Source organism: Salvelinus sp. IW2-2015, linkage group LG20 (assembly GCF_002910315.2).
Source record: "Salvelinus sp. IW2-2015 linkage group LG20, ASM291031v2, whole genome shotgun sequence".
Classification (NCBI taxonomy): Eukaryota; Metazoa; Chordata; class Actinopteri; order Salmoniformes; family Salmonidae; genus Salvelinus; species Salvelinus sp. IW2-2015.
In genome coordinates this window covers 24243278-24268477 of record NC_036860.1, presented here as the reverse complement: position 1 = coordinate 24268477, position 25200 = coordinate 24243278, and the positions used below count along the sequence as shown (strand labels likewise).

The 25200-nt window shown below is 41.0% G+C and overlaps 1 protein-coding gene across 4 annotated transcripts in view; it reads right to left on the bottom strand.

Annotated features, from left to right (window-relative positions):
* LOC111980179 (SH3 and PX domain-containing protein 2B) overlaps positions 1-22407 on the bottom strand; it is a 98226-nt gene extending 75819 nt beyond the window's left edge. For 2 of the 4 annotated variants that reach the window (XM_024010851.2, XM_024010850.2), the window contains exons 1-2: positions 21977-22406; positions 13829-13909 (exon numbers count right to left, since the gene is read on the bottom strand). In XM_024010851.2, coding sequence (XP_023866619.1) covers positions 13829-13909; positions 21977-22048 — 153 coding nt within the window. In that variant the 5' untranslated portion in view covers positions 22049-22406. Of the gene's footprint in view, positions 1-13828; positions 13910-21976 lie in introns of all 4 variants that reach the window. The other 2 variants (XM_024010849.2, XM_024010852.2) reach the window with 2 other exon arrangements.
* Positions 22408-25200: the final 2793 nt, after the last annotated feature.

Below are 25200 nucleotides of genomic sequence, written 5' to 3'. Positions count from 1 at the left end.
AATAAACAAGATTTAAACATGTTTGTTAAGTTAATCATCTATTAAAGCTCTTCACATACAAATCCCTATGTAATGTACATCTTAATTTAGTTTGAACTAAATCATCCATATCCCGATAGATAGACCCAATAATACCCACCCCATGAAATGAAAATGTACTGAGCTGTTTCTACTAATGAGACCCAACAAAAGCTACATTATGAGAAGAACTGACTGGTGCAGAAACAGGAGAAAAAGACAAGATCAGCAAGGAGCCAAGGACACCAGTCCTGTAAATGGCAATTAGGGAAGCGCTTGGTAAATCATACTTTCAACCACAGCACACCTTCTTCTGTGGAACAAAGAGAAAGCAGAGAAAAAATACTTTGGAGTAAATACACATGACGACTATCTGTCTGGATAGAGGCAGATGCCTCATTTCACAGATCCTCCTTAGGGAGAGAGAAAATAATACCCCACACGCTGTAATTGTTCCCATGCGTCTAGCGGGGAGCCACACCCTGACTGACTCTGTCTCTCTTTACCATCGCTCCAACACCCTGTCTGTGGCCTGTAATCAGAGCTGCTGTCTCAGATGAGAAAAACCATCTGACTGAAGGGAATACAGAGCATTCGGAAAGTATTCAGACCCCTTGACTTTTGCCACATTTTGTTACATTCCAGCCTTATTCTAAATTTGACTAAATTGTTTTCCCCCCCTCAATCTACACACAATACCTCATAATGACCAAGCTAAAACAGGTTTGAAATATCACATTCACATAAGTATTCAAACCCTTTACTCAGCACTTTGTTTAAGCACCTTTGGCTGTGATTACAGTCTTCTTAGGTATGACGCTACAAGCTTGGCACACCTGTATTTGGGGAGTTTCTCCCCTTCTTCTCTGCAGATCCTCTCAAGCTCTGTCAGGTTGGATGGGGAGCGTTGCTGCACAGCTATTTTCAGGTCTCTCCAGAGATGTTTGATCGGGTTCAAGTCCGGGCTCTGGCTGTGCCACTCAATGACATTGAGACTTGTCCTGAAGCCACTCCTGCATTGTCTTGGCTGTGTGCTTAGGGTCGTTGTCCTGTTGGAAGGTGAACCGTCACGCCAGTCTGAGGTCTTGAGCAGGTTTTCATCAAGGATCTCTCTGTACTTTGGTACCCTTCCCCAGATCTGTGCCTCGACACAATCCTGTCTCGGAGCTCTACGGACAATTCCTTCGACCTCATGGCTTGGTTTATACTCTGACGTGCACTGTCAACTGTGGGACCTTATATACACAGGTGTGTGCCTTTCCAAATCATGTCCAATCAATTGAATTTACCACAGGTGGACTCCAATCAAGTTGTAGAAACATCTCAAGATGGTCAATGGAAACAGGATGCACCGAATCTCATAGAAAAGGGTCTGAATACCTATGTAAATAAGGTATTTCAGTTTTTTTTTATTTTTTTTTTTAGAAATGTGCAGAAATTGTAAACTTGTTTTCTCTTTGTCATTATGGGGTATTATGTGTCGATTGATGACATATGTATATATATTTTTAAAATCCATTTTAGAATAAAACTAACGTAACAAAATGTGTAAAAAGGGGTCTGTATATTGTAGTCTCTGCTGCTGCAGCCAGTTACATCATGTACACGTCACTCACATGAATGACTTGAGGATATGTTTAAGGGTTCAAGCAACAAAATGGTTAAGACTGACTTCATTTGACAAGGGGAGTTTTCTAGGCATTGGTACTGTTCATTTCAGTCAAAACAAAACAGTACTACATATTTTACGGAATACGGTGCAGATTGAAGAATTGAGAAAAACTAAGTTAGATCTCAGGAGTTTTTTTACTCTGAATGAATGTATAAATGCCTACATTACCATGTGTAATGGTAATAACATGAGAACTAACTTTGAGGGAAAACTAACTAATTCTGATGAAAAAGAGGGCTGTTAATGACTGTTAAGGAGTAAACAAGGATACCACAGCGAATGTGGCCCCATGTGTGATGTATGCTGGGAGGTATGACATCACAGCCAGGGGAGTATAACAGGCATTCCTTTGTGGGTTATATTACTATACCTAACAGAATACAGGCTTAACTGTCCAACTCCAAATACATGTACTAGTTGGACAGAATCTTGTTTGGTCAGAGAGTAAGATCATTTGCGGCGGCCGGCTATCATTCGTCTGGTTCATATCCTCCTCTGTGACATCACTCAGTCTCATCATAACCTTCTGCTCTTCATCTGAGAGTGGGACATGAATGAGTGGGACATGAATGAGTGGGACATGAATGAGTGTGTTCAAGGCATCCTCTGACAACCACATCTCTTTCTAGAATTTTAAACCGGCTCAACAGTAGACTACAAACTCCCTCTCACTCACTCTACCCCTCCCCACACACCACCCCTCCTTACAAGCTCCCGCCATCACTCACCCACCCCTCCTCATATCTTCATGCTAAAACTCTCTGATGTGGACTATATCTCTCATTGAGACTGCTACTTTAGTGTGACACATACCAAATGCTGAGCAGGGAGGTAGGACACAAGAGACCCCAGAAGTTGTCAGAGAAGCATAGCAGAGAAGTTGATGTCATCAGCCTTTAGCTGATCAGAGAAGACTGGCTCCACCAGGCTTCTTTCAATCAAGATCATAAAGGGATGCTTCCATCTCCACAACCAATGTTGTTCTACCGATGGGAATATGTAAAAAAAAAAGAAAAAAAAAGTTGTCTTTGACAACAGCAGGAAACACCAAACTCACTAGCTTCATTATCAAACTTTTTTTGTGCCTTGCAAGGGTTCTGGAAAAAATGTTTTTTAAAAAGGAGTGATTATACGAAAAAGACCAACATGTGTTTTCAATAAGGGTTGTTGAAAACACTCCCCCCTAGCTGTTGAGAAACGTCAACAGACAGCGAGGCAAGGAAACTTGGTTTAGACATGCATTTCCTGCCACTGCATCGGTCAGCCCTGTAAGCAATGTGCTGGCTCACCACATGGTTTCCAAACTGCAGATTTTTTTTAAAGGGAGAAAATAAAATTCAAAAGGGAAAGAACTGAGCAGCAAACTACTCTCACATTTCAAGTCTGGCATAGTGACGCCTGGACGAACACTAGAAACCACTTCCGACGGTCATAAACAAAGGCAGGAGACACCAGTAAGCTAGCTTGGGGGGAAAAAGTGGAGCAAAGCAAAGATACCACTCCCATCTCATTTGTCCTGCTGAAGTCAAAATTCCTCAAGGTTTAGTCTGTCTATGGATGATAGATCAGCTTCACTGAGACAGACAATAGACCACAATTTATACATAATAATTGTCATCAAACATGAATACATACATACAAAATGAAGTAATGGACCACAATTTCTACGTCAAGAAGAATAGAATACCCTATTGCAGGATTGCCTAACTGGCGGCCCGCGGGCAGAGGTGGGTTGTAACGCATTCCATGTCCAATGATGAATTAGTACTTTTGTAGTTACTCTCTGTGAGCTGTACTTGCATTCTTACTCAAGCAATTTCTAAAGGAAATAACTTACTTTTTGCTCTGTTACACTTTACCAAATCAATTCAGTTATTCAGCTAGATTGATATTATTATATTGTCGCTGTCAAATGAAAACCTCATAACTCCAAATGTTGTGTATTTTTTTTTATATACATGAATCGATACTATCAAATCAAATATTATTGGTCATATACACATGGTTATCAGATGTAATTGAGAGTGTAGTGAGTTGCTTATGCTTCTAGTTCTGACAGTGCAGCAATATCTAACAGTTCCATAACAACTACCTAATGCACACAAATCTAAGTAAATGAATGGAATAATAATATATACACATAAATATATGGATGAGCAATGACAGAGTGGCATAGGGAAGATGCAATAGATGGTATAAAATACAGTACAGTTGAAGTCTGAAGTTTACATACACCTCAGCCAAATACGCTGAAACTCAGTTTCACAATTCCTGACATTTAATACGAGTAAAAATGCCCTGTCTTAGGTCAGTTAGGATCACCACTTTATTTTAAGAATGTGAAATGTCAGAATAATAGTAGAGAGAATGATTTAGTTCAGCTTTTATGTCTTTCATCACATTCCTAGTGGGTCAGAAGTTTACATACACTCAATTGGTATTTGGTAGCATTGCCATTAAATTGTTAAACTTGGGTCAAACGTTTCAGGTAGCCTTCCACAAGCTTCCCACAATAAGTTGGGTGAATTTCGGCCCATTCCTCCTGACAGAGCTGGTGTAACTGAGTCAGGTTTATAGGCCTCCTTGCTCGCACAGGCTTTTTCAGTTCTGCCCACACATTTTCTATGGGATTGAGGTCAGGGCTTTGTGATGGCCACTCCAATACCTTGACTTTGTTGTCCTGAAGCCATTTTGCCACAACTTTGGAAGTATGCTTGGGGTCAATGTCCATTTGGAAGACCCATTTGCGACCAAGCTTTAACTTCCTGACTGATGTCTTGAGATGTTGCTTCAATATATCCACGTAATTTTCCTTCCTCATGATGCCATCTATTTTGTGAGTGCACTAGTCCCTCCTGCAGCAAAACACCCACACAACATGATGCTGCCACCCCCGTGCTTTACGGTTGAGATGGTGTTCTTCGGCTTGCAAGCCTCCCCCTGTTCCTCCAAACATAACGATGGTCATTATGGCCAAACCGTTCTATGATTGTTTCATCAGACCAGAGGACATTTCTCCAAAAAGTAGGATCTTTGTTCCCATGTGCAGTTGCAAACCGTAGTCTGGCTTTTTTATGGCGGTTGTGGAGCAGTGGCTTCTTCCTTGCTGAGCGGCCTTTCAGGTTATGTCGATATAGGACTCGTTTTACTGTGGATATAGATACTTTGCACTTGTTTCCTCCAGCATCTTCACAAGGTCCTTTGCTGTTCTGGGATTGATTTGCACTTTTCGCACCAAAGTATGTTCATCTCTAGGAGACAGAACTCGTCACCTTCCTGAGCGGTATGACGGCTGCGTGGTCCCATGGTGTTTATACTTGAGTACTATTGTTTGTACAGATGAACGTGGTACCTTCAGGTGTTTGGAAATTGCTCCCAAGGATGAACCAGACTTGTGGAGGTCTACAAAAAATGTTCTGAGGTCTTGGCTAATTTCTTTTGATTTTCCCATGATGTCAAGCAAAGAGGCACTGAGTTTGACGGTAGGCCTTGAAATACATCCACAGGTACACCTCCAATTGACTCAAATGATGTCAATTAGCCCATCAGAAGCTTCTAAAGCCATGACAATTTCCTGGAATTTTCCAAGCTGTTTAAAGGCATAGTCAATTTAGTGCATGTAAACTTCTGACCCACTGGCATTGTGATACAGTGAAATAATCTGTCTGTAAACAATTTTTGGAAAAATTACTTTTATCATGCACAAAGTAGATGTCCTAACCGACTTGACAAAACTATAGTTTGTTAACAAGAAATTTGTGGAGTGGTTGAAAAACGAGTTTTAATGACTCCAACCTAAGTGTATATAAACTTCCGACTTCAACTGTATATACATATGAGATGAGTAATGCAAGATATGAAGACATTATTAAAGTGGCATTATTAAAATGACTAGTGATCCATTTATGAAATTGTCCAGTGATTTCAAGCCTGTATGTAGGCAGCAGCCTCTCTGTGTTAGTGATGGCTGTTTAACAGTCTGATGGCCTTGAGATAGAAGCTGTTTTTCAGTCTCTTGGTCCCAGCTTTGATGCACCTTGTACTGACCTCGCCTTCTGGATGGTAGCAGGGTGAACAAGTAGTGGCTCGGGTGGTTGTTGTCCTTTATGCTCTTTTTGGCCTTCCTGTAACATCGGGTGCTGTAGGTGTCCTGGAGGGAAGGTAGTTTGCCCCTGGTGAGTTACCTGTGCATCTGTTAAAGTTTGTGAGGGTTTCAGGTGACAAGCCAAATTTCTTAAGCCTCCTGAGGTTGAAGAGGCGCTGTTGCGTCTGCTTCATCACACTGCCTGTGTGGGTGGACCATTTCAGTTTGTCTGTGATGTGTACGCCCAGGAACTTTCCACCTTCTCCACCGCTGTCCCATTGATGTGGATAGGGGGTGCTCCCTCTGCTGTTTCCTGAAGTCCACGATCATCTCCTTTGTTTTGTTGACTTTGAGTGAGAGGTTGTTTTGCTCACACCACACTCAAGAGTGCACTCACCTTCTCCCTGTAAGCTGTCTCATCGTTGTTGGTAATCAAGCCTACTACTGTTGTGTCGTCTACAAACTTGATGATTGAGTTGGAGGCGTGCCACGCAGTCATGGGTGAACAGCAAGTACAGGAGGGGGCTGAGCATACACCCTTGTGGGGCCCCAGTGTTGAGGATCAGCAAAGTGGAGATGTTGTTTCCAACCTTCACCACCGGGGGCGGCCCGTCAGGAAGTCCAGGATCCAAATGCACAGGGTGGGGTTGAGACCCAGGGCCTCTAGCTTAATGATGAGCTTGGAGGGTACTATGGGGTTGTATCCTGAGCTATAGTCAATGAACAGCATTCTTACATAGGTATTCCTCTCGTCCAGATGGGATAGGGCATTGTGCAGTGTTATGGCCATTGCTTTGTCTGTGGACCTATTGGGGAGGTAAGCAAATTGAAGTGGGTCTAGGGTGACAGGTAAGGTGGAGGTGATATGGTCTTTGACTAGAAGTGAGTGTCTTACTCACGTCGGCCATGGAGAAGGAGAGCCCACAGTCCTTGGTAGCGGGCCGCGTTGGTGGCACTGTATTATTCTCAAAGCGGGCAAAGAAGGTGTTTAGTTTGTCTGGAAGCAAGACGTCTGTGTCCGTGACGTGGCTGTTTTTCTTTTTGTAGTCCTTGATTGTCTGTAGACCCTGCAAAATACATCTCGTGTCGGAGCCGTTGAATTGCGACTCCACTTTGTCTCTGTACTGACGTTTTGCCTGTTTAATTGCCCTACGGAGGGAATAACTACAATGTTTGTATTCGGCCATAATCCCAGTCACCTTTCCATGGTTAAATACGGTGGTTTCAGTATTCAGCGCATTCAGTTTTGTGCAAATGCCGCCATCTATCCACAGTTTCTGGTTAGGGTAGGTTTTAATAGTCACGGTGGGTACAACAACTCCTATGCACTTCCTTATAAACTCACTCACCGAATCATACGTCAATATTATTATCTGAGGCTACCCTGAACATGTCCCAGTCCGTGTAATCAAAAAAATCTTGAAGTGTAGATTTCCGAATTGGTCAGACCAGCTTTGAATAGTTCTTAACACGGGTACATCCTGTTTGAGTTTTAGCCTATAGGAAGGGAGGAGCAAAATGGAGTCTTGGTCAGATTTGCCAAAAGAAGGGCGGGGGAGGGCCTTGTATGCATCACGGAAGTAAGAGTAGCAGTGATCCAGAGTTTTGCCAGCACGTGAACCACAGTCGATATGTTGATAGAATTTATGTAGCCTTGTTCTCAAATTAGCTTTCTTAAAATCCCTATCTACAATAAATGCACCCTCAGGATATATGGTTTCTAGTTTCCATAAAGTCCAGTGAAGTTCCTTGAGGGCCGTAGTAGTATTGGCTTGAGGGGGGATATACATAGTTGTGACAATAACCGAGGAGAATTCTCTTGGGACATAATACGGTCGGCATTTGATTTTGAGGAATTCTACGTCAGGTGAACAAAAGGTTCTTGAGTTCCTGTATGTTGTTACAATTACACCATGAGTCTTTAATCATGAAACATACACCCCCGCCTTTCTTCTTCCCTGAGAGATGTTTATTCCTGTCGGCGAGACGTACACAGAATCCACGTGGCTGTAGCGACTCCGACAGCATATCCCGAGAGAGCCATGTTTCCGTGAAACAGAGTATGTTACAATCCCTGATGTCTCTCTGGAAAGCAACCCGTGCCCTAATTTTGTCTACCTTGTTATCTAGAGACTGGACATTAGCGAGTAATATACTCAGAAGTGGTGGGTGGTGTGCGTGCCTTTGAAGTCTGACCAGAAGACCGCTCCGTCTACCTCTTCTCTGGCAGCGTTGTTTTGGGTCAGCCTCTGGAATCAGCTCAAATGCCCTGGGTAGTTCGGGACAAAGGATCTGCTTCGGGAAAGTCGTATTCCTGGTTGCATTGCTGGTAAGTTGACGCCGCTCTGATATCTAATAGTTCTTCCCGGCTGTATGTAATAACAATAAAGATTTTCTGGGCTAACAATGTAAGAAAAAAAGTTTCCTAAGGACTAGAAGTGAGGCAGCACTCTCTGTTAGCACCATTTTGTCTATTGGTTCCCCTTTACATCTGTAAGAATGTTTCCCAACCCCTTGACCAATGAAATGTATTCTAAATAGCTTGTCATCAAAACTCTTCAAGTCCATTGGCTCTCAAAGTTGTCCATCATTCCTGTATCTCCACAACAGCTCTTGAAGTGATGCGCACGTCTTCACTCCTAAGGAGATTTTTCTTTGTGGGTTCTTAGCCACACACGATCAGAGGTAAATCGCACCTTAATTAGCTTCTGCCTTTGTAATATTATATATTTCTGGAGTAAGATATATATTTAATCGGATATAATTCTGCTGTTGAAATTGTTTTCAGGGTGAGTGCAAATGAAATGGCTAGGTAGCTAACCCAGAATCTGACAATGTTTAATCTCCTGTTTTTAGCTCCCCATATGATCTCTGCTTGTTAGCTAACTAGCCACCTTATCATTGGCATAAAGAGTGAACAGATTCATTAGATGTGTGTGGCAATAGCTAACACATTAGGTTGCCACTAGATTAGCTAGCTGGGGTGTCAACCATGTAGTTAGCTAATGTTTCCTAGATCAACCGATCCTCCCACTCCATTGCTGTCTCTCACTGTGTGCGTCTAAAATGTAATTCTGTTTTTATGACAAGACCAATAAGCACATCTGTCATACAGTACATCATCTCAGTAAGCTTTTTGGCCCATATACTGTAGCTACTAGAAATCAAGTCAACCGAGGGGGAGAATGGGCCAACCAAGAAAAGACCCTTCAAAGTGGAAAAGAGAGGTTCGGAAGAGAAGGAGGATGCAGGGTAAATCCTACCTTGGCAGGAAAAAGATTGATATCTGCACTGTTTGATTATTTGTATTACTTACATGTTTCTTACCTGAATACCCACCTTGATGTTTCGTTCCATGCTGAAATGTGTCTGATTTGCATACTAGTAACATGATTGACAGTGACATTTCGATATTGATTGCTGTTTGACAGTTAAAACTTACCTGACCTCCTTTCCATTTCATTCTGAGTAAAATAATGACAACTCACACTTGGTGTAAATCTTTTTAGTATGGATTCACCATCACATGTACTTTAAATTATATTGTGAAATACATTTTCATTAATGCTACTGAAATTGGTAAATTATTCCAATGTCTTGAGTGCCATTTACCTTTTTATGAAAGAGCACATTGATAGATATTTTGTCAACTTTGAATAAGACCGTAATTGAAACTGTACAGCCTACGGACTTTGTTATATGTTAGTCTTCATTGGAGACTACTTGTGCTGGAGGACATCTGCAAGATGATGCTGGCAGGCTTAAATAATAAATGAATGTCAATTGCACTAAGTTGTTCTTTTTGTTTGCTATATGGTATTAAATTCAAAACAACATTTGTAACTAGCACTTCAAGTAGTTTTCTGACCAGATACTTTTTTACTCTTATTTGAGTAGTTTCTTAAGAGGACTACTTTTATTAAGTACAGATTTGTGATACTCTACCCACCTCTGCCCAGTGGGTGGTTTTATTTGCCCACCAAGTCTTCTGAACATTTTTTTTTTCTTATTGTATTTTCATTGTTGGAGATAAGACTGTAAAAGATTTCCAATTGAAAATCACTTGGAGCTGATTTCAACCAGGAAATCAGCTCCAAGTGATTTTCAATTGGACATCTGTTTCCAAGGTTTCTAATTATTGTTTTAGTCAAATATATAATTTTGGGCTTCTTGCAGTCAATTCTTTGTCTAGAAATTATTTGTAATTATTTAAGTTCCAGCCCCCCGACCATCCGCTCAAAAAAAAAAATCTTCCCATGGCTGAATAGAGTTGATCATCCCTGCGCTATTGAATTTCTTACGTACTGTCTTTTATATCATAACAGAAAATGTAACATTTGAAGTGCTTTAAAAATGTATATATTATTATGCTAATTTATTAAGTCTTCCACATGGATTTTTTCCCCTTTCCAAAGCATTCCAGAATTAAAAACCACTCAATCCACAACTGCTGAATTTACACTTACATTTAAAATGTTTCATTTCCATAGTGCACAGTACTGCTATGTACTGTATTTACAGACCCAGATATCTTCCGTTCAGCATTTTTAAGTCTAGGCATATGTTATATCTAATTGTTTCCAGATTAAAAAGAATAGCATGGGATGCAATTTATTGCAGAGTCCAGCATCTTAGTGTGCCAGAGAGTAGGGGCATGTTTAGCTTTTGTGCAAAATGCTGCTCACAACAGGCAGCCCCATGATCTCAACAGAGGACTGTGCGGTTTCCACTTTTAAAGGGTTTTGTTGCTCCATTACCGCATGTGGAAAATATGTGACAGCTGTGAGATTCTGGGAGAAAGTAGCAAAGTATCAGCTATACATCACACCGATGCATAGGAATGGGAGTTTGTATTCGACAATGGTTTTAGAGTTTAGAGGGCTTGATGATTAGTTGACAAGTTAAATCAGGTGTGCTTGTCTGGGGCTACAACAAAAAAATGTGTGCTGTTGGGGGTACTCGAGGACTGGAGTTGGGAAACACTGGCTTACACAACGGTTCTGGCTTCAAGTCAAGGAATCTAAAGACAAACTGCATTAGTAATTAGAGAGGAGTAAACTGAACAACACGCAGAGCTTGTTTTCGCTTACCTGATGTAGCTAGCTTTGATGTAGCTAAAATATTAATGCTTAGCCTATTCCTCTCTGATTTAGAATATACCATTGCACAAACAACCTACTGATGTAGGCCTACTGTACACGAGCACTAGTATCAGGGTGTATTAGCTAGCTACCTTTGCTCTGACTAAGTACATTTAGCTAGCTATCCAGCTAACTAGCGATTAGCATTGGCAGTTAACACAATTTATTTTGGCCACAACTTGCTAAGAAAACACACACTAAGTGTTTGCAGACAGTAAGATAGAAAAACTGATGGTGTAATATAGAACAATTGCAGATTCATATTAAGAAGCAAGGAAATCAGCATTCTGGTCACCAACATCTTGTTGCATCTGCAGCATTGACCATGCAGACTGTCCCTGCCAGTGAACAGCAAGTGGCTGTGACTCATAGTAGAGAGAAAACTGCTCTCCTTGAGTGACAGGGGGCGGGGCTTGGTGTGTGTATAGGGAGAGAGACGACCCCAGTAGCAAACGGAGTAAACTATAAAAAAACACATTACACAAGGCAGAGTGGTGTAACACACTAAACAAACCAAACATTAAAATACCGTTATACAAGATAAAGTAAAAACCCAAACCGGTCCTTGCATCAATACCAGTATATAGTAAAATATGGTGTACCGCCCAGCCCTAGGCTAGGTACTGTAGCTCACCCCTACAGTTAGATGGAATGTGAGGGGACATCAAGACCAGTCTGTCTTTGTCTTCCCTCAATGTCTCAGGACTCTATTTTCGGCTGGCGCTAAGGAGGTGCAAGAGTCAAAAGCACATTAATTTCGTCATGTAAAAAGTGGCACACTGGCATTTTCCACCCCTTACGCCAGGTTCGTCAATTTACCTGTCTAACATCAGCTCGCTTGCGCTGAGGTGGGAGGGGTGGAAATATTTGAGGTGTGTCCTTCAAAATGTGTGCCAATATGACAATTTCAGTCAGCACAAATAGGGATATTTAAGACCGACCAAAAGGTAATGGCATTGATTTTGCCAGCGGAAGCGGACACAGTAACCTTATGTAAATCACCAATGTTGTATTAAAATATCACGAGCAGCAAAAACATCAACAGACATTCTCCTTTTTTATTTGTATTGGACATTATTTTTGTCCAGCTTCTGTGAAAAATTAGGACCTATTATGTGCGATGCCCATTGAATGAGAAGTGTCAGGACGCCTGTTTAGGAACATGAACTAAAATAACTATAATTTTGTGAGAAAAAAATAATAATTCTTTAACCTTTCTCCTCCCCTTCATCTACACTGATTGAAGTTGATTTAACAGGTGACATTAATAAGGGATCATAGCTTTCACCTGGTCAGTCTGTCATGGAAAGACCAGGTCTTCCTAATGTTTTGTATACTCAGTGTATATTTAGACGAATTCAACTAACTGTTATAGTTTTGGGTTCTTCATCAAATAAATGTTTTTGTTTTCAAATAACTGGCATATATTCATATACCTTCAAATATGATTAGTTTTTTTAATACCTGCATTTGAATATCAAAGAAAATAGTTGCCTTTTAGTTAACTCTATATAACCTCTATTCGACTACCTCAAGCATTTGAAAAGTTGGTATTTTCAAATAAACTACAAAATACAACTATTTTCTGCTGAGGTCTGGTTCACACAGCATTTGCCACTATTGATGGGATGTGATGCATGAGACAGCCTGTATGACCATGTCATCGTTCATTTTTTTGCCAGCCGATCTGTTCATCTCAACCTTTCATATTCAACAATGGTTGTCTCCCGGATGGACAGCAGGGTAGGCAGCAGTGACATCAGAAGAGTGAGGGATGATGACCCAGCGAAAGACAGTGGAAGGAAGAGAGGAACAGGGTGTGTGTGTGGGTAGGGTGGAGGGGGGGGGGGGTAATAGTTTCCAAAAACATGGCTGCCTTATTGTGAACCCAGAGAGCATATTTTTCCATTGATGCTTTACAATACCAGAGAATTGTCCAGTAGTGAAGCAGCCAGGTGATGTGTTCCACAGCGGGAAACACTCTTCCAGCCTGGGCCATCTCATTGGTTTTATGTCCCTACTGACACCAGCCTTGGCAGGCTCTCAGAGAGATGCATCCAGGTGGGTCAGTGCATTTGGCTGCTGCTGCAGAGGAGCAGCAACAGCCAGATTACAGGACTCATCACTCCTTCACTGTGCAAGTTCACATCCTAAATGGCACCGTAAAGTTCACATCCTAAATGGCACTGTAAAGTTACTGTAAAAACAACAGGATATTTTGTACAGTGTAGATTCTGAAAGAGTTTTCTGTCATCTTTCTGCCCTAACGGTTTATAGTCTTATATTCATAGCCTTACCAAAACATTATATCTCATGCTTTTATACATTATATTATTTGTAAGTAGTTAATAGTGACATAATAATGAATTTGTTATGAGAAGAAATAGCATTTGTCAGTATTGGATGATCTATTTAACACAGATGGCCACAGAAAAAGGAACTGGAACTCTGATGAAATTCCCTCCACATGCAATAAACGGCCTGTGTGACGTTCTCGTCTGAAATAAATATTTTTGTGGTTATCTGTTGGAATCCACATTTAGCTTCTCCAGGCTCCATTGAATTAGCTCATTTTCCGAATCGACTCATATAAATTACCAAACCAAGTCACATGGTTCAATGACCCAGACACTAACACTGTATTCCTATTGGTACACCTGTACGATGGCATAGTACAATGGCATTTTAGCCCTTAGGGCCATTATTTATAAATGTTGTTATTTGTCAGGGACAATGTACAACATGCCATTGCACCAGATTTAGCTAGATAGCTCATTTTCATCTGTAGTCCCTGGTAGAAAGTAGTGGACTACAGGGAATAGGGTGCCATTTGAGACACAGCCATATAGTGTGAAACTACGATTGTACTGCAAGGTGTGCACAGTGGTTTTCCCAGAACAGTTCCCAGCTCACCTGCAGGTCGAAGAACTTGCTGTAGCGCCTGAAGATGACCTCAGTGCTGCCATCAGACCAGGACACTTTGATGATGTAAACCTAACAAAAAAAAAAAAGGTGTTATCTTTAAACCTTTTTTTCCCCTACAGAGCCATACCAGGTAGGTGTGACGACCAGGATCCATACCAATTGGCATGCATTTATGCTCTTGTTATAGTAACAACAATAACAGTGTAATAATCTCTGTAAGGAATTGGTAAAATCCCAAGATTTATTTTCTGATTCATGGTCACACAAAAGTCCACAATGACGTGGTTTCCAGGGAAGATGTCATTCAAGGAAATAGAGTTGGTTCATTGTGTGGTAATTTAGTGTGATGTCTGTCATTTCCACAGACACAGAAGGGATATCCTTTCATATGAACTCACTTCCCACACCTTAAGATCATCATTTCCAATGAAATAGGAAATGATCATGCCTACTACTCACGCATATTGGGCTAACACTATTGAAGTCTAGTCTTACAAAGGATGCATGGACATATGACATACCACCACTGTGAGACAGCAGAACATTGTATTACATTGCTAAAAACCGGAGGTTTTCATAGTCAAAAACAGCCAAACTGACCGATCCAGTCTGCTGATGTTTCTATCAATAGTTTTCTTTATTTTCATCTATATCTTCCCTTTAGGAGTGCAATGAAATACTAGAGGCTTAGGTATTCCGCTTGTGACATCAATGAAAACAACCCTGTGTAAAGATCAAAGTACTAACTAAACTGTGAATACAAAATAAAACATCTTGTCGACTGTCGTCATGCAATAATGGCCTGCTGCTGCTGGCTGACATACAAGCACAACAAACACTTTCCTTTTTTTAAAGAGGAAGAGCGAAAGAGAGGCTGGGAGGTGATCGGACGTGAACTCTCCAGTGATTGTGTCTGGCTGAGTGCTTCTGTTGGCCTCTGTCCCAGGATGGGCCAGCTCGGCCTGTCCCTTTTCCCCTGCCTTCCCTGTAGGAGACCAAGGCTGTGGACGAAGCTCAATGCAGGACTCAACGCATGGCACACGACCAGTGAACCAGTAAACACAGCAGATGGAGCAGACACAGGAGCTCAAGAACTTTATATCCTGCACCTCACGATGCTCACTGCGTATTGGCATGTTAGTATTATGTAACTAGTCATCATTATCACCGTACATCCAATACTCACACCCCATATCTCCTAGGAGGACTGAGGAGTGGTTTTTTAAATAGGAAAAACATTCCTCCATCTGCCTCAGCCCACGCTCAGCTCCTAACCCTTTCCCTGTGCATGAGAGATAATTCAAAACAGAAAAGCTGAGGTGGCTTGGATACAGCGATGGAAACAGTGTTGTGATGCACTGATCACAGCACCATCAGAAAGTAAAATCCTGTATCGTGTAGGCATGCTTCGTCACGTTGTGCAATGTGCACACAAGGTATTCTCAATATCTCTCTGATGGCTCAGGGACTTCGTAGTAGGCCTGCCACCCATTTGTAGAAGTTAAGCTTGCACCACAAAAAGTTGTAGTCAGGACTAAACACAAATGGGCCAGACAGTCTCAAGCGACATATTCTGCTTCTGCGCTCTATCCCAGACAGAAGTGTGCAGAAGCGCCTCCCTTGTTCAAACATTCCATCAATGCCTTGTGTACTCTGAGCTGACAATGACCTTCGGAATAGACGAGTGAGTAGTATGCTTCCTGGTTAACAAATACCCATGCCCAAGGCCATGGTTTTCTACCCCAGTGTTTGTAGCCTATAGAGGGTTGCCAGTTGACTTTTACTTTGGCGGCCATGTATCAATTCTTTCGATAACAACTGATGAGTGGCTAACCCTAGCTGCATGATAACAGTGCCTAAAACAAGTTGATTCACCACCACAGTCAATTTCTGTGGTAGGAAAGAAGGTAGGAAATATATATATATATATAATTTTTTTTTTTACATATAACACGCAATCATGAAACACCAAGGAGATAAGACAGAAAACCGAAGAAACCTTTTTGCCCGTTCAGACCTGCACCAAGTCAGTACAGGATCTGCTCCGATCATTTCATCACAGGTAAGTCTGATCGATTTATAATTTAGTTCAGCTGTTTGCCAACCAGGTGTTACAGCAAGACTAAATTAGCCAACAGTATATAGCTAGCTAATAGCGTGTAGTCTAGCTATTAGCATGTGTCAATGGGATTCAAGTTTTGGGGAAGCTACTTTTTCACCATTATAGCAAAGGATTGCATGCGTCTCTCATTGTATTTGCAGACTAACGTAAGCCTATTAGCCTATCCCTAATGTGATGAGTAGATTGGATAGTCATAATTTAGGCTATATCAGAGACGTTTTTTTTACTTTGCAAAAAAAAAAAAAATATGTGCCCTTTGATAAACATTTTATGCATTTTTATTCTACTACACTTCATATAACAGGAGACATTAGCATAATCTTTTTTTAGTTTGATGGTAGCCTATGCCTACTCTGCTGACACTGACAACAGATCAATAAAAACAAAACCATGTAATCTAGGCCTATGAAAAGGGATCATAGCTAGAAGGGATCGAGCTATTGTCAAATTAACGTCAAAAGTAAATGTTTTTAATTTTAGCTAACCCTTTTCCTAACCTTAACGTAATTATCCTAACCTGCTACGTTAATTCTCCTAACCTGCTGCGTAAATTCTCCTGACCACGAAAAAGGGAGACACAAATTGTACAATATGACGTCCATATAGCCCGGAGATAAACATTATTGTTCCAAAAAACTCCAGTGGCACTGACCCAATGATAATTTGTTGGGAACTTTATTCATACGAGGGAAAATGTATGGACATTACAGCATAGGACAAAGGCCTCAATGGGATAGGACAACCTGCTGTGTTGACTATTGGTTGTTCCAGCCCAACATTAGATTTGATCTTTATATGACACAAAAACCCCTGACTGAACTAAACACAACAAAACAATTAAGAGCCCTGATGGTACAGGTGACCTGAAGAAGTGATATTCTAACATCAGGTGTGCTTCTCATTTGTTTATGTACCGTAGGTTCACCAGCTGACCTCTAACAGGACACTCATGTCGACTGGATTCCCACTGCGAAGACAAGCAACGCTGCAGCAGCATGAGTTTCTACTACTTTGTCCCTTTCCTTTCCCTCAGTTATACAACGTGGTTGTCATATGCTGTGCTTTGGTCAATCTGAATGATTCTGTTGTGCCATTTAAGTAGAGAGCACCGTCACCTTGTCGTCATGCCCCAAAAAAATGCTCCCTTAAACCGTATGAATTTATAAAATGTAATTTGGTACAACATGTAAAAGACGATTGTTTATGATATTGTAAACATACTGGACATGAATAATGGTGCAATGAAAAGTATTGTGTGTGATCTCTGCTTTGCCTTGCCTCATTTGAATAAAATGTATTTCTAATAGACTAACTTATTTTTCTTTTACAATTTAAAAACACATTTAGCATTGACAATGTTATTGTTGTGGTAGTCGTAGCCAAACGATCTACATTATCAGTGGCACCTCCATGTGCCAGTCAGACCTTCCGGGAGAAAAGTATCGGGCATTGAACTTGGTAGTAGTAGTTGTGTGTATGTTTTAAGCTAAGGATCAAATAATCTCCTGCTTCCAGACATTTCACCATGTAGATTACAAGGGATTTGCACTAAACAATTTCATGTCAGCACAAGGCATGTATAAAACGTAGTACAATGATTAGCCTCTAAAATTGTCTACTGGTGTCATTTTTTAAATTGAGAACCTACAGTTGACGTCGGAAGTTTACATAGACTTATGTTGGAGTCATTAAAACTCGTTTTTCAATTACTCCACAAATTTCTTGTTTTACAAACTATAGTTTTGTCAAGTCGGTTAGGACATCTACTTTGTGCATGACAATAGTAATTTTTCCAACAATTGTTTACAGACATATTATTTCACTCTATCACAATTCCAGTGGGTCAGAAGTTTACATACACTAAGTTGACTGTGCCTTTAAACAGCCTGGGAAATTCCAGAAAATTATGTCATGATGTCATGTCAAGGCTAATTGACATCATTTGAGTCAATTGGAGGTGTACCTGTGGATGTATTTCAAGGCCTACCTTCAAACTCACTGCCTCTTTGCTTGACATCATGGGAAAATCAAAAGAAATCAGCCAAGACCTCACAAAAAAATGTAGACCTCCACAAGTCTGGTTCATCCTTGGGAGCAATTTCCAAACGGTACCACGTTCATCTGTAAAAACAATAGTACGCAAGTATAAACACCATGGGACCACGTAGCCATCATACCGCTCAGGAAGGAGACGAGTTCTGTCTCCTAGAGATGAACGTACTTTGGTGCGAAAAGTGCAAATCAATCCCAGAACAACAGCAAAGGACCTTGTGAAGATGCTGAAGGAAACAGGTACAAAAGTATCTATATCCACAGTAAAACGAGTCCTATATCGACATAACCTGAAAGGCCYCTCAGCAAGGAAGAAGCCACTGCTCCAAAACCGCCAATAAAAAAAACAGACTATGGTTTGCAACTGCACATGAGGACAAATATCGTACTTTTTGGAGAAATGTTCTCTGGTCTGATGAAACAAAAATAGAACTGTTTGGCCAAAATGACCATCGTTATGTTTGGAGGAATAAGCGGGAGGCTTGCAAGCCGAAGAACACCATCCCAACCGTGAAGCACAGGGGTGGCCGCATCATGTTGTGTGGGTGCTTTGCTTCAGGAGGGACTAGTGCACTTCACAAAATAGATGGCATCATCAGGGAGGAAAATGATATGGATATATTGAAGCAACATCTCAAGACATCAGTCAGGAAGTTAAAGCTTGGTCACAAATGGGTCTTCCAAATGGACATTGACCCCAAGCATACTTCCAAAGTTGTGGCAAAATGGCTTAAGGACAACAAAGTCAAGGTATTGGAGTGGCCATCAAAGCCCTGACCTCAATCTTATAGAACATTTGTGGGCAGAACTGAAAAAGCGTGTGCGAGCAAGGAGGCTTTACAAACCTGACTCCGTTACACCAGCTCTGTCAGGAGGAATGGGCAAAAATTCACCCAACTTAGTGTGGGAAGCTTGTGGAAGGATACCCGAAACGTTTGAGCCAAGTTAAATAATTTAAAAGGCAATGCTACCAAATACGAATTGAGTGTATGTAAACTTCTGACTCACTGGGAATGTGATGAAAGAATGTGATGTGATGACTACTAGCAGTTCCAGCTGTCAGAGAAGAGAGAGAGTAAAATAAATCACTCTACTTTTATTCTGGCATTTCACATTCTTAAAATAAAGTGGTGATCCTAACTGACCTAAGACGGGGAATTATTTTTACTAGGACTAAATATCAGGAATTGTGAAAAACTGAGTTTAAATGTATTTGGCTAAGGTATATGTAAACTTCTGACTTCAACTATTTAGCTGAACAATATGTAAACAATGTGTGAGTTCAGCTATTATCTGCTTCAGACGCACAATGTCAAGGGGTGCATTGCAAATGCCCAGAAGGCTAATGCCATCATACTGTAGTAGTGTAGGCCTATGGCTGCATTGGCATTGCATGTCATTATCAGCTGCGAAATGGATTCACATATATCCTGAAAAAAGAGTGACAATCAAATAAAACTAATTGGAGAGCTTATGACTGAACCAAAAAGGTTCAGTCAAGAATAAAACACAGAACCAAACATTAGAGATTCCCTTCACATCTTTATTGCAGGATTGTGATCTGTGATTAAATCAACATTGAATAATAGTTTTAAGTTAACAATTAAAACAAGTTAAATACTTCACTTCAATGAAACACTTTCATATCATTTCAAAGTATACAAGTAAGCTAACTCATATGTAAAGGTTAGCCATCTTAGTAACAAGTAGGCTATTGTTACTAAAGCACAATTTCAGGTGAACAAAAAAGGAAATACCTGAGGTGGCCAACCTCGCTCCACTGATCCCTGATCTACTGGGTGAACAGACTTCTGCTCCAGACCAGCAATAGCACACTTGATTTTCAACTAATTAGGTTTGATAAATTGAATCAGGTGTGTTAGTGCTGGGCTTGAACAGAAGCCTGCACACCCAGCAGGGTTGGCCTGCTCTAGCTGTAATAGGTTTATACATTGTGTGTGACTTCAACTGTATTTTTATTGACAGCATTTGCTAACATAGGTACACATATAATCCATGGTATACAAGGATGTACCCTTGTTCTCTTGGTACAGTCATTGGGACCTCATCTGCAGACAGGTTATCTGAGGACAGAAAACATCCCAAAGAAACAGGCTGCATTATACTCAAATTAGACAGCACTGAATATTATGTTGCTATAGCTCTCTATCCTCAGTTTTCCTCACTAGGGACTGGAACTGGAGAATATTTTCATAATATCCTCCCACAAAAGGTACAGTACCTGCCTTATCCAGAGTAAACTACGCTCTCTTCTCTCACAGCTGGAACTGCTAGTAGTCATTTCACCCTCTTCCACGGCTGTTAGCTAGCTAACATACCTAGCTACAAATGCATTTCAAGTTACAACAATAAATAAATCAAGATGTCTAGGTAACTAGCTAATATGAAGTTAGCTAGCTGGTGATATTTAATTCACTTGGCTAGCTAGCGAACATTATGTTAGCAGCTCATTTGAGTTAGCCTGAACACAAAGTTCCTGTAGCTATCATGTTACAAATATATTTACCTACTTAAATAGGTTCTCCCACTGCCTCCGTTTTCTGGGTCCTTAGAAAAACGAAATAATGGGCAACCTTCCAGAAGTTAAACACAGCCAGTCATGTGGACAATGAGGAGGACTTCCACCAGACTGACTCTGCTCTTCCAACATGGCACCTGGTGCGGTTGCTAGGTGATTTGGGCTCCCGAGTGGCGCTGCATCTCAGCGCTAAAGGCGCCACTACAGGCCCTGGTTCGATTCCAGGCTGTATCACAAACGGCCGTGATTAGGAGTCCAACAGGGCGGCGCACATTTGCCCCAGCGTCGTCCGGGTTAGGCTTTGGCCGGGGTAGGCCGTCATTGTAAATAAGAATTTGTTCTTAAAACTGACTTGCCTAGTTAAATAAAGGTTCAATAAATAATATAAATACATTTGTGACTCAACTGCAAGCCCTCTATAGGAGAGCATAAAGGCCTGGTAGGTAGGGCTACCCACATAATCATACTGTAATGCACAGATTCTCCACTTCAGGAAAAAAATCTGGTTGTCTCGCAACCATTCTGAAATAGACATTAGACCAATGTCCTCGGGATGTTTGGAAAAGTCCGTCAGGTTTTCTAAACACAGACACCTATCATGCCCTCCACTACTTTCAAAACCGCTATGTTGACCTCATTGTTCTTTCTCGGGTGCATAGAATTTTACTCTACTTTACTGTAATAGTCATATAACATCCAAGTTGCAGCAGTTTTGGAAAACACACTTATTCATATTTGTTTTGTGATTTGTATGTTTATTAAAGTTCAGGCGGCAGGTAGATTAGTGGTTAGAGTGTTGGACCAGTAACCGAAAGGTTGCTGGATCGAATCCCCATGCTGACAAGGTAAAAATCTGTTGTTCTACCCCTGAACAAGGCAGTTAACCTACTGTTCCTAGGCTGTCATTGTAAATAAGAATTTGTTCTTAAACTGACTTGCCTAGTTAAATAAAGGTTAAATAAAATAAAGTCATAATCAGGTGAACATTCTTGTTCAGAAGACTATATTATCATTATTTCATTAGTAGCCTAATATAGGCCTAAAAGGTATTTGAATGTTTATGTAAAATAACACCCAGCATCTGGAAAGTGCATGCATGATGCCCCGTTATTTCCAGATGTTGACAAGTGTTCAGGTCTAAGAAACAATTAATCTAGAAATATATATATATCCTTCATTCTAATTTTCTTTAGATGAATGCAACAAAGTCGCACTGTAATCTTTTTTTGCAGCAACTGTTTTGGTAAAATGTAATTTGATACTCCCTTTGTTTTTACCTTTCCTGACTACAGCAGCCAGCGAACGAAAAATATTATAACTGAACTTTAATCAAAGAAATTAAGGGTTTTGTGGCGTGTACTTTCCTACAATATACAGATGTGGTCGGTCCTCTACCGTAGAAAAAAATTACTTGTTGACTCACATAGTGTTTGTTCGGATTTCTCCTCTTCTGGACATCTTGAACTGTTACTTCGTGCACGGTCCGCCTTGGCATGATGTTCTCTTTCAGCGCTTCCACTAAAAAAAACAACCCGGTTTTAGAACGATCAGACCCGAATGACAAAGTTTACCCACCCAACCTTTGTCATTCACGCGGGTGAGATCCTTGATTGCTGGATGCAACAAATGCGATTATTTCTCGTAGATGGTCCACGTCAGATTTCCTGTACCACATTCAGTCGCTACTCTTCTTGCCCCGTTCCGCAGTAGGCTATGTCCGAACTTCTCTGAACCAAACTCCCAGCCTATCCCAGCTCACCGACTCTAATTTGATAACTGGAAAGCCTCCACCACAGACCAGCCCTGCCTGCGACACTTTAAATCAGGTTGACGTTTATTGGGATGAGTCTTGTCCTGGAGGCAGAACTGAGTGATTTCTGCTTGATCCAATAGTGTGTGATTGCGGCTAGCAATTCAGGGCGTTCCTGCATGTGGGCAATGCTGCATCTGTAGAAACGCCCCCCTCGAGCATCCCATTTGTTCCTGCATTTAAGGCACCCCTGGAGCATGCTATCTTCATGCTTGTGTGACCCTTCTGGTATTCTGGATTTCCTCTGAAATAAATGAATTATCAGAGTTTTTCGGGGGCAAAGGACACTGTCTACCGGTGTCCTAGCTAGCTTGCTACCTAGCACACAGTGTTATTCCCTAACGCCTGCCGAACACCTGCCCTCGCCGTCCTTAACAGAACTGCAGGAAGAATTGCATTGAATATTATTTGTCACATGTGCCCAATACAACAGGTGTAGACTTTACCATGCAATGCTTGCTTACGAGCCCTTCCCAACGATGCAGAGTTTAAAAAAAATATTACAAAAATAGTAACAAGAGGAATAAAATAAAATAACACGGATGGAGCTATATACAGGGAGTACTAGTACCAGATCAATTTACAGAGGTACAAGGCATTTGAGGTAGATATGTACATGCAGGCAGGATACATAATAATAAGAGTAAAATAAAGAACAGAATGCAACAGCAAATAATGAGTGTAAAAGGGTGTGTGTGTGTGTGTGTGTGTGTGTGTGGTGTGTGTGTGTGTGTGTGTGTGTGGTGTGTGTGTTGTGTGTGGGTGTGTGTGTGTGTGTGTGCGTGTGTGTTGTGTCAGTATGCGTGTGTGTGTGTGTGTGTCATGTGTATGAGTTCATACAGTACCAGTCAAAAGTTTGGACACACTTACTCATTCAAGGGTTTTTATTTATTTGTACTGTTTTCTACATTGTAGAATAATAATGAAGACATCAAAACTATGAAATAACGCATATGGAATCATGTAGTCACCAAAAAGTGTTAAACAAATCAAAATGGATTTAATATTTTAGATTCTTCAAAGTAGCCCCCCTTTGCCTTGATGACAGCTTTCCACACTCTTGGCATTCTCTCAACTAGCTTCATGAGGTCGTCACCTGGAATGCATTTCATTTAACAGGTGTACCTTGTTTAAAGTTAATTTGTGGAATTTCTTTCCTTCTTAATGCGTTTGAGCCAATCAGTTGTGTTGTGACAAGGTAGGAGTGGTATACAGAAGATAGCCCTATTTGGTAAAAGACCAAGTCCATATTATGGCAAGAACAGCTCAAATAAGTAAAGAGAAATGACAGTCCATCATTACTTTAAGACCAGAAGGTCAGTCGACGCAGAACATTTCAAGAACTTTGAAAGTTTCTTCAAGTGCAGTTGCTAAAACCTTCAAGTGCTATGATGAAACTGGCTCTCATGAGGACTGCCACAGGAAAGGAAGACACAGAGTTACCTCTGCTGCAGAGGATAAGTTCATTTGATTTACCAACATCAGAAATTGTAGCCCAAATAAACACCTCACAGAGTTCAAGTAACAGACACATCTCAACGTCAACTTTTCAGAGGAGACTGCGTGAATCAGGCCTTCATGGTCGATTTGCTGCAAAGAAACCCCTACTAAAGGACACCAATAATAATAAGAGACTTGCTTGGGCCAAGAAACATGAGCAATGGACATTGAAATGAAAATCTGTCCTTTGATCTGAGTCCAAAATTTAGATTTTTGGTTCCAACCGCCGTGTCTTTGTGAGAAGCAAAGTAGGTGAACAGATCCTCATGTGTGGTTCCCACCATGACGCATAGAGGAGGTGTGATGGTGTGGGGTGCTTTGCTGGTGACACTGTCAGTGATTTATTTAGAATTCAAGGCACACTTAACCAGCATGGCTACCACAGCATTCTGCAGCAATACGCCATCCCATCTGGTTGCGCTTGGTGGGACTATCATTTGTTTTTCAACAGGACAATGTCCCAAAACACCTCCAGGCTACGTATGGGCTATTTGAGGAGAGTGATGGAGTGCTGCATCAGATGACCTGGCCTCCACAATCACCCGACCTCAACCCAATTGAGATGGATTGGGACGAGTTGGACCGCAGAGTGAAGGAAAAGCAGCCAACAAGTGATCAGCACATGTGGGAACTCCTTCAAGACTGTTGGAAAAGCATTCCTCATGAAGCTAGTTGAGAGAATGCCAAGAGTGCGCAAAGCTGTCATCAAGGCAAAGGSTGGCTACTTTGAAGAATCTAAAATATTAAATATGTTATGATTTGTTTAAGACTTTTTTTGGTTACTACATGATTCCATATGTGTTATATCATAGTTTTGATGTCTTCACTATTATTCTACAATGTAGAAAATATTAAATATAAAGAAAAAACCTTGAATGAGTTGGTGTGTCCAAACTTTTGACTGGTACTGTATGTAGTGTATGTGAACGTGTTTGGGTTTTGTTTGGGAGTATCAATTAGTGTGTACATGGTGTGTATATATAGTCTAGTGAGTGTGCGTAGGGTCAGTGCAAGATAGGGTCGGTGCTCGATAGGCGAAGGACACTGTCTACCGGTGTCCTAGTTCTCTAGCTATCTATCCCAGTACTCTCCTGCTGTGTACCGGAGTCCTAGCTATCACACGGTGTCCTTGGCTCCAGCCTGACAAACACCTGCCCTCGCCGTTGTTAACAGAACTGCGGGAAAGCAGTGCCCCACCTCCTAGTTTAAAAAAATGTACCAATAGAGGTATAAAGAGGACGCCCCAAATTGCAGGTCGCATTTACACCCTTCTCTCTAGATAAGTCAAAATTGGCTATATCGTAATAATTCATGAAAACTAAAATGAGCATATTGGT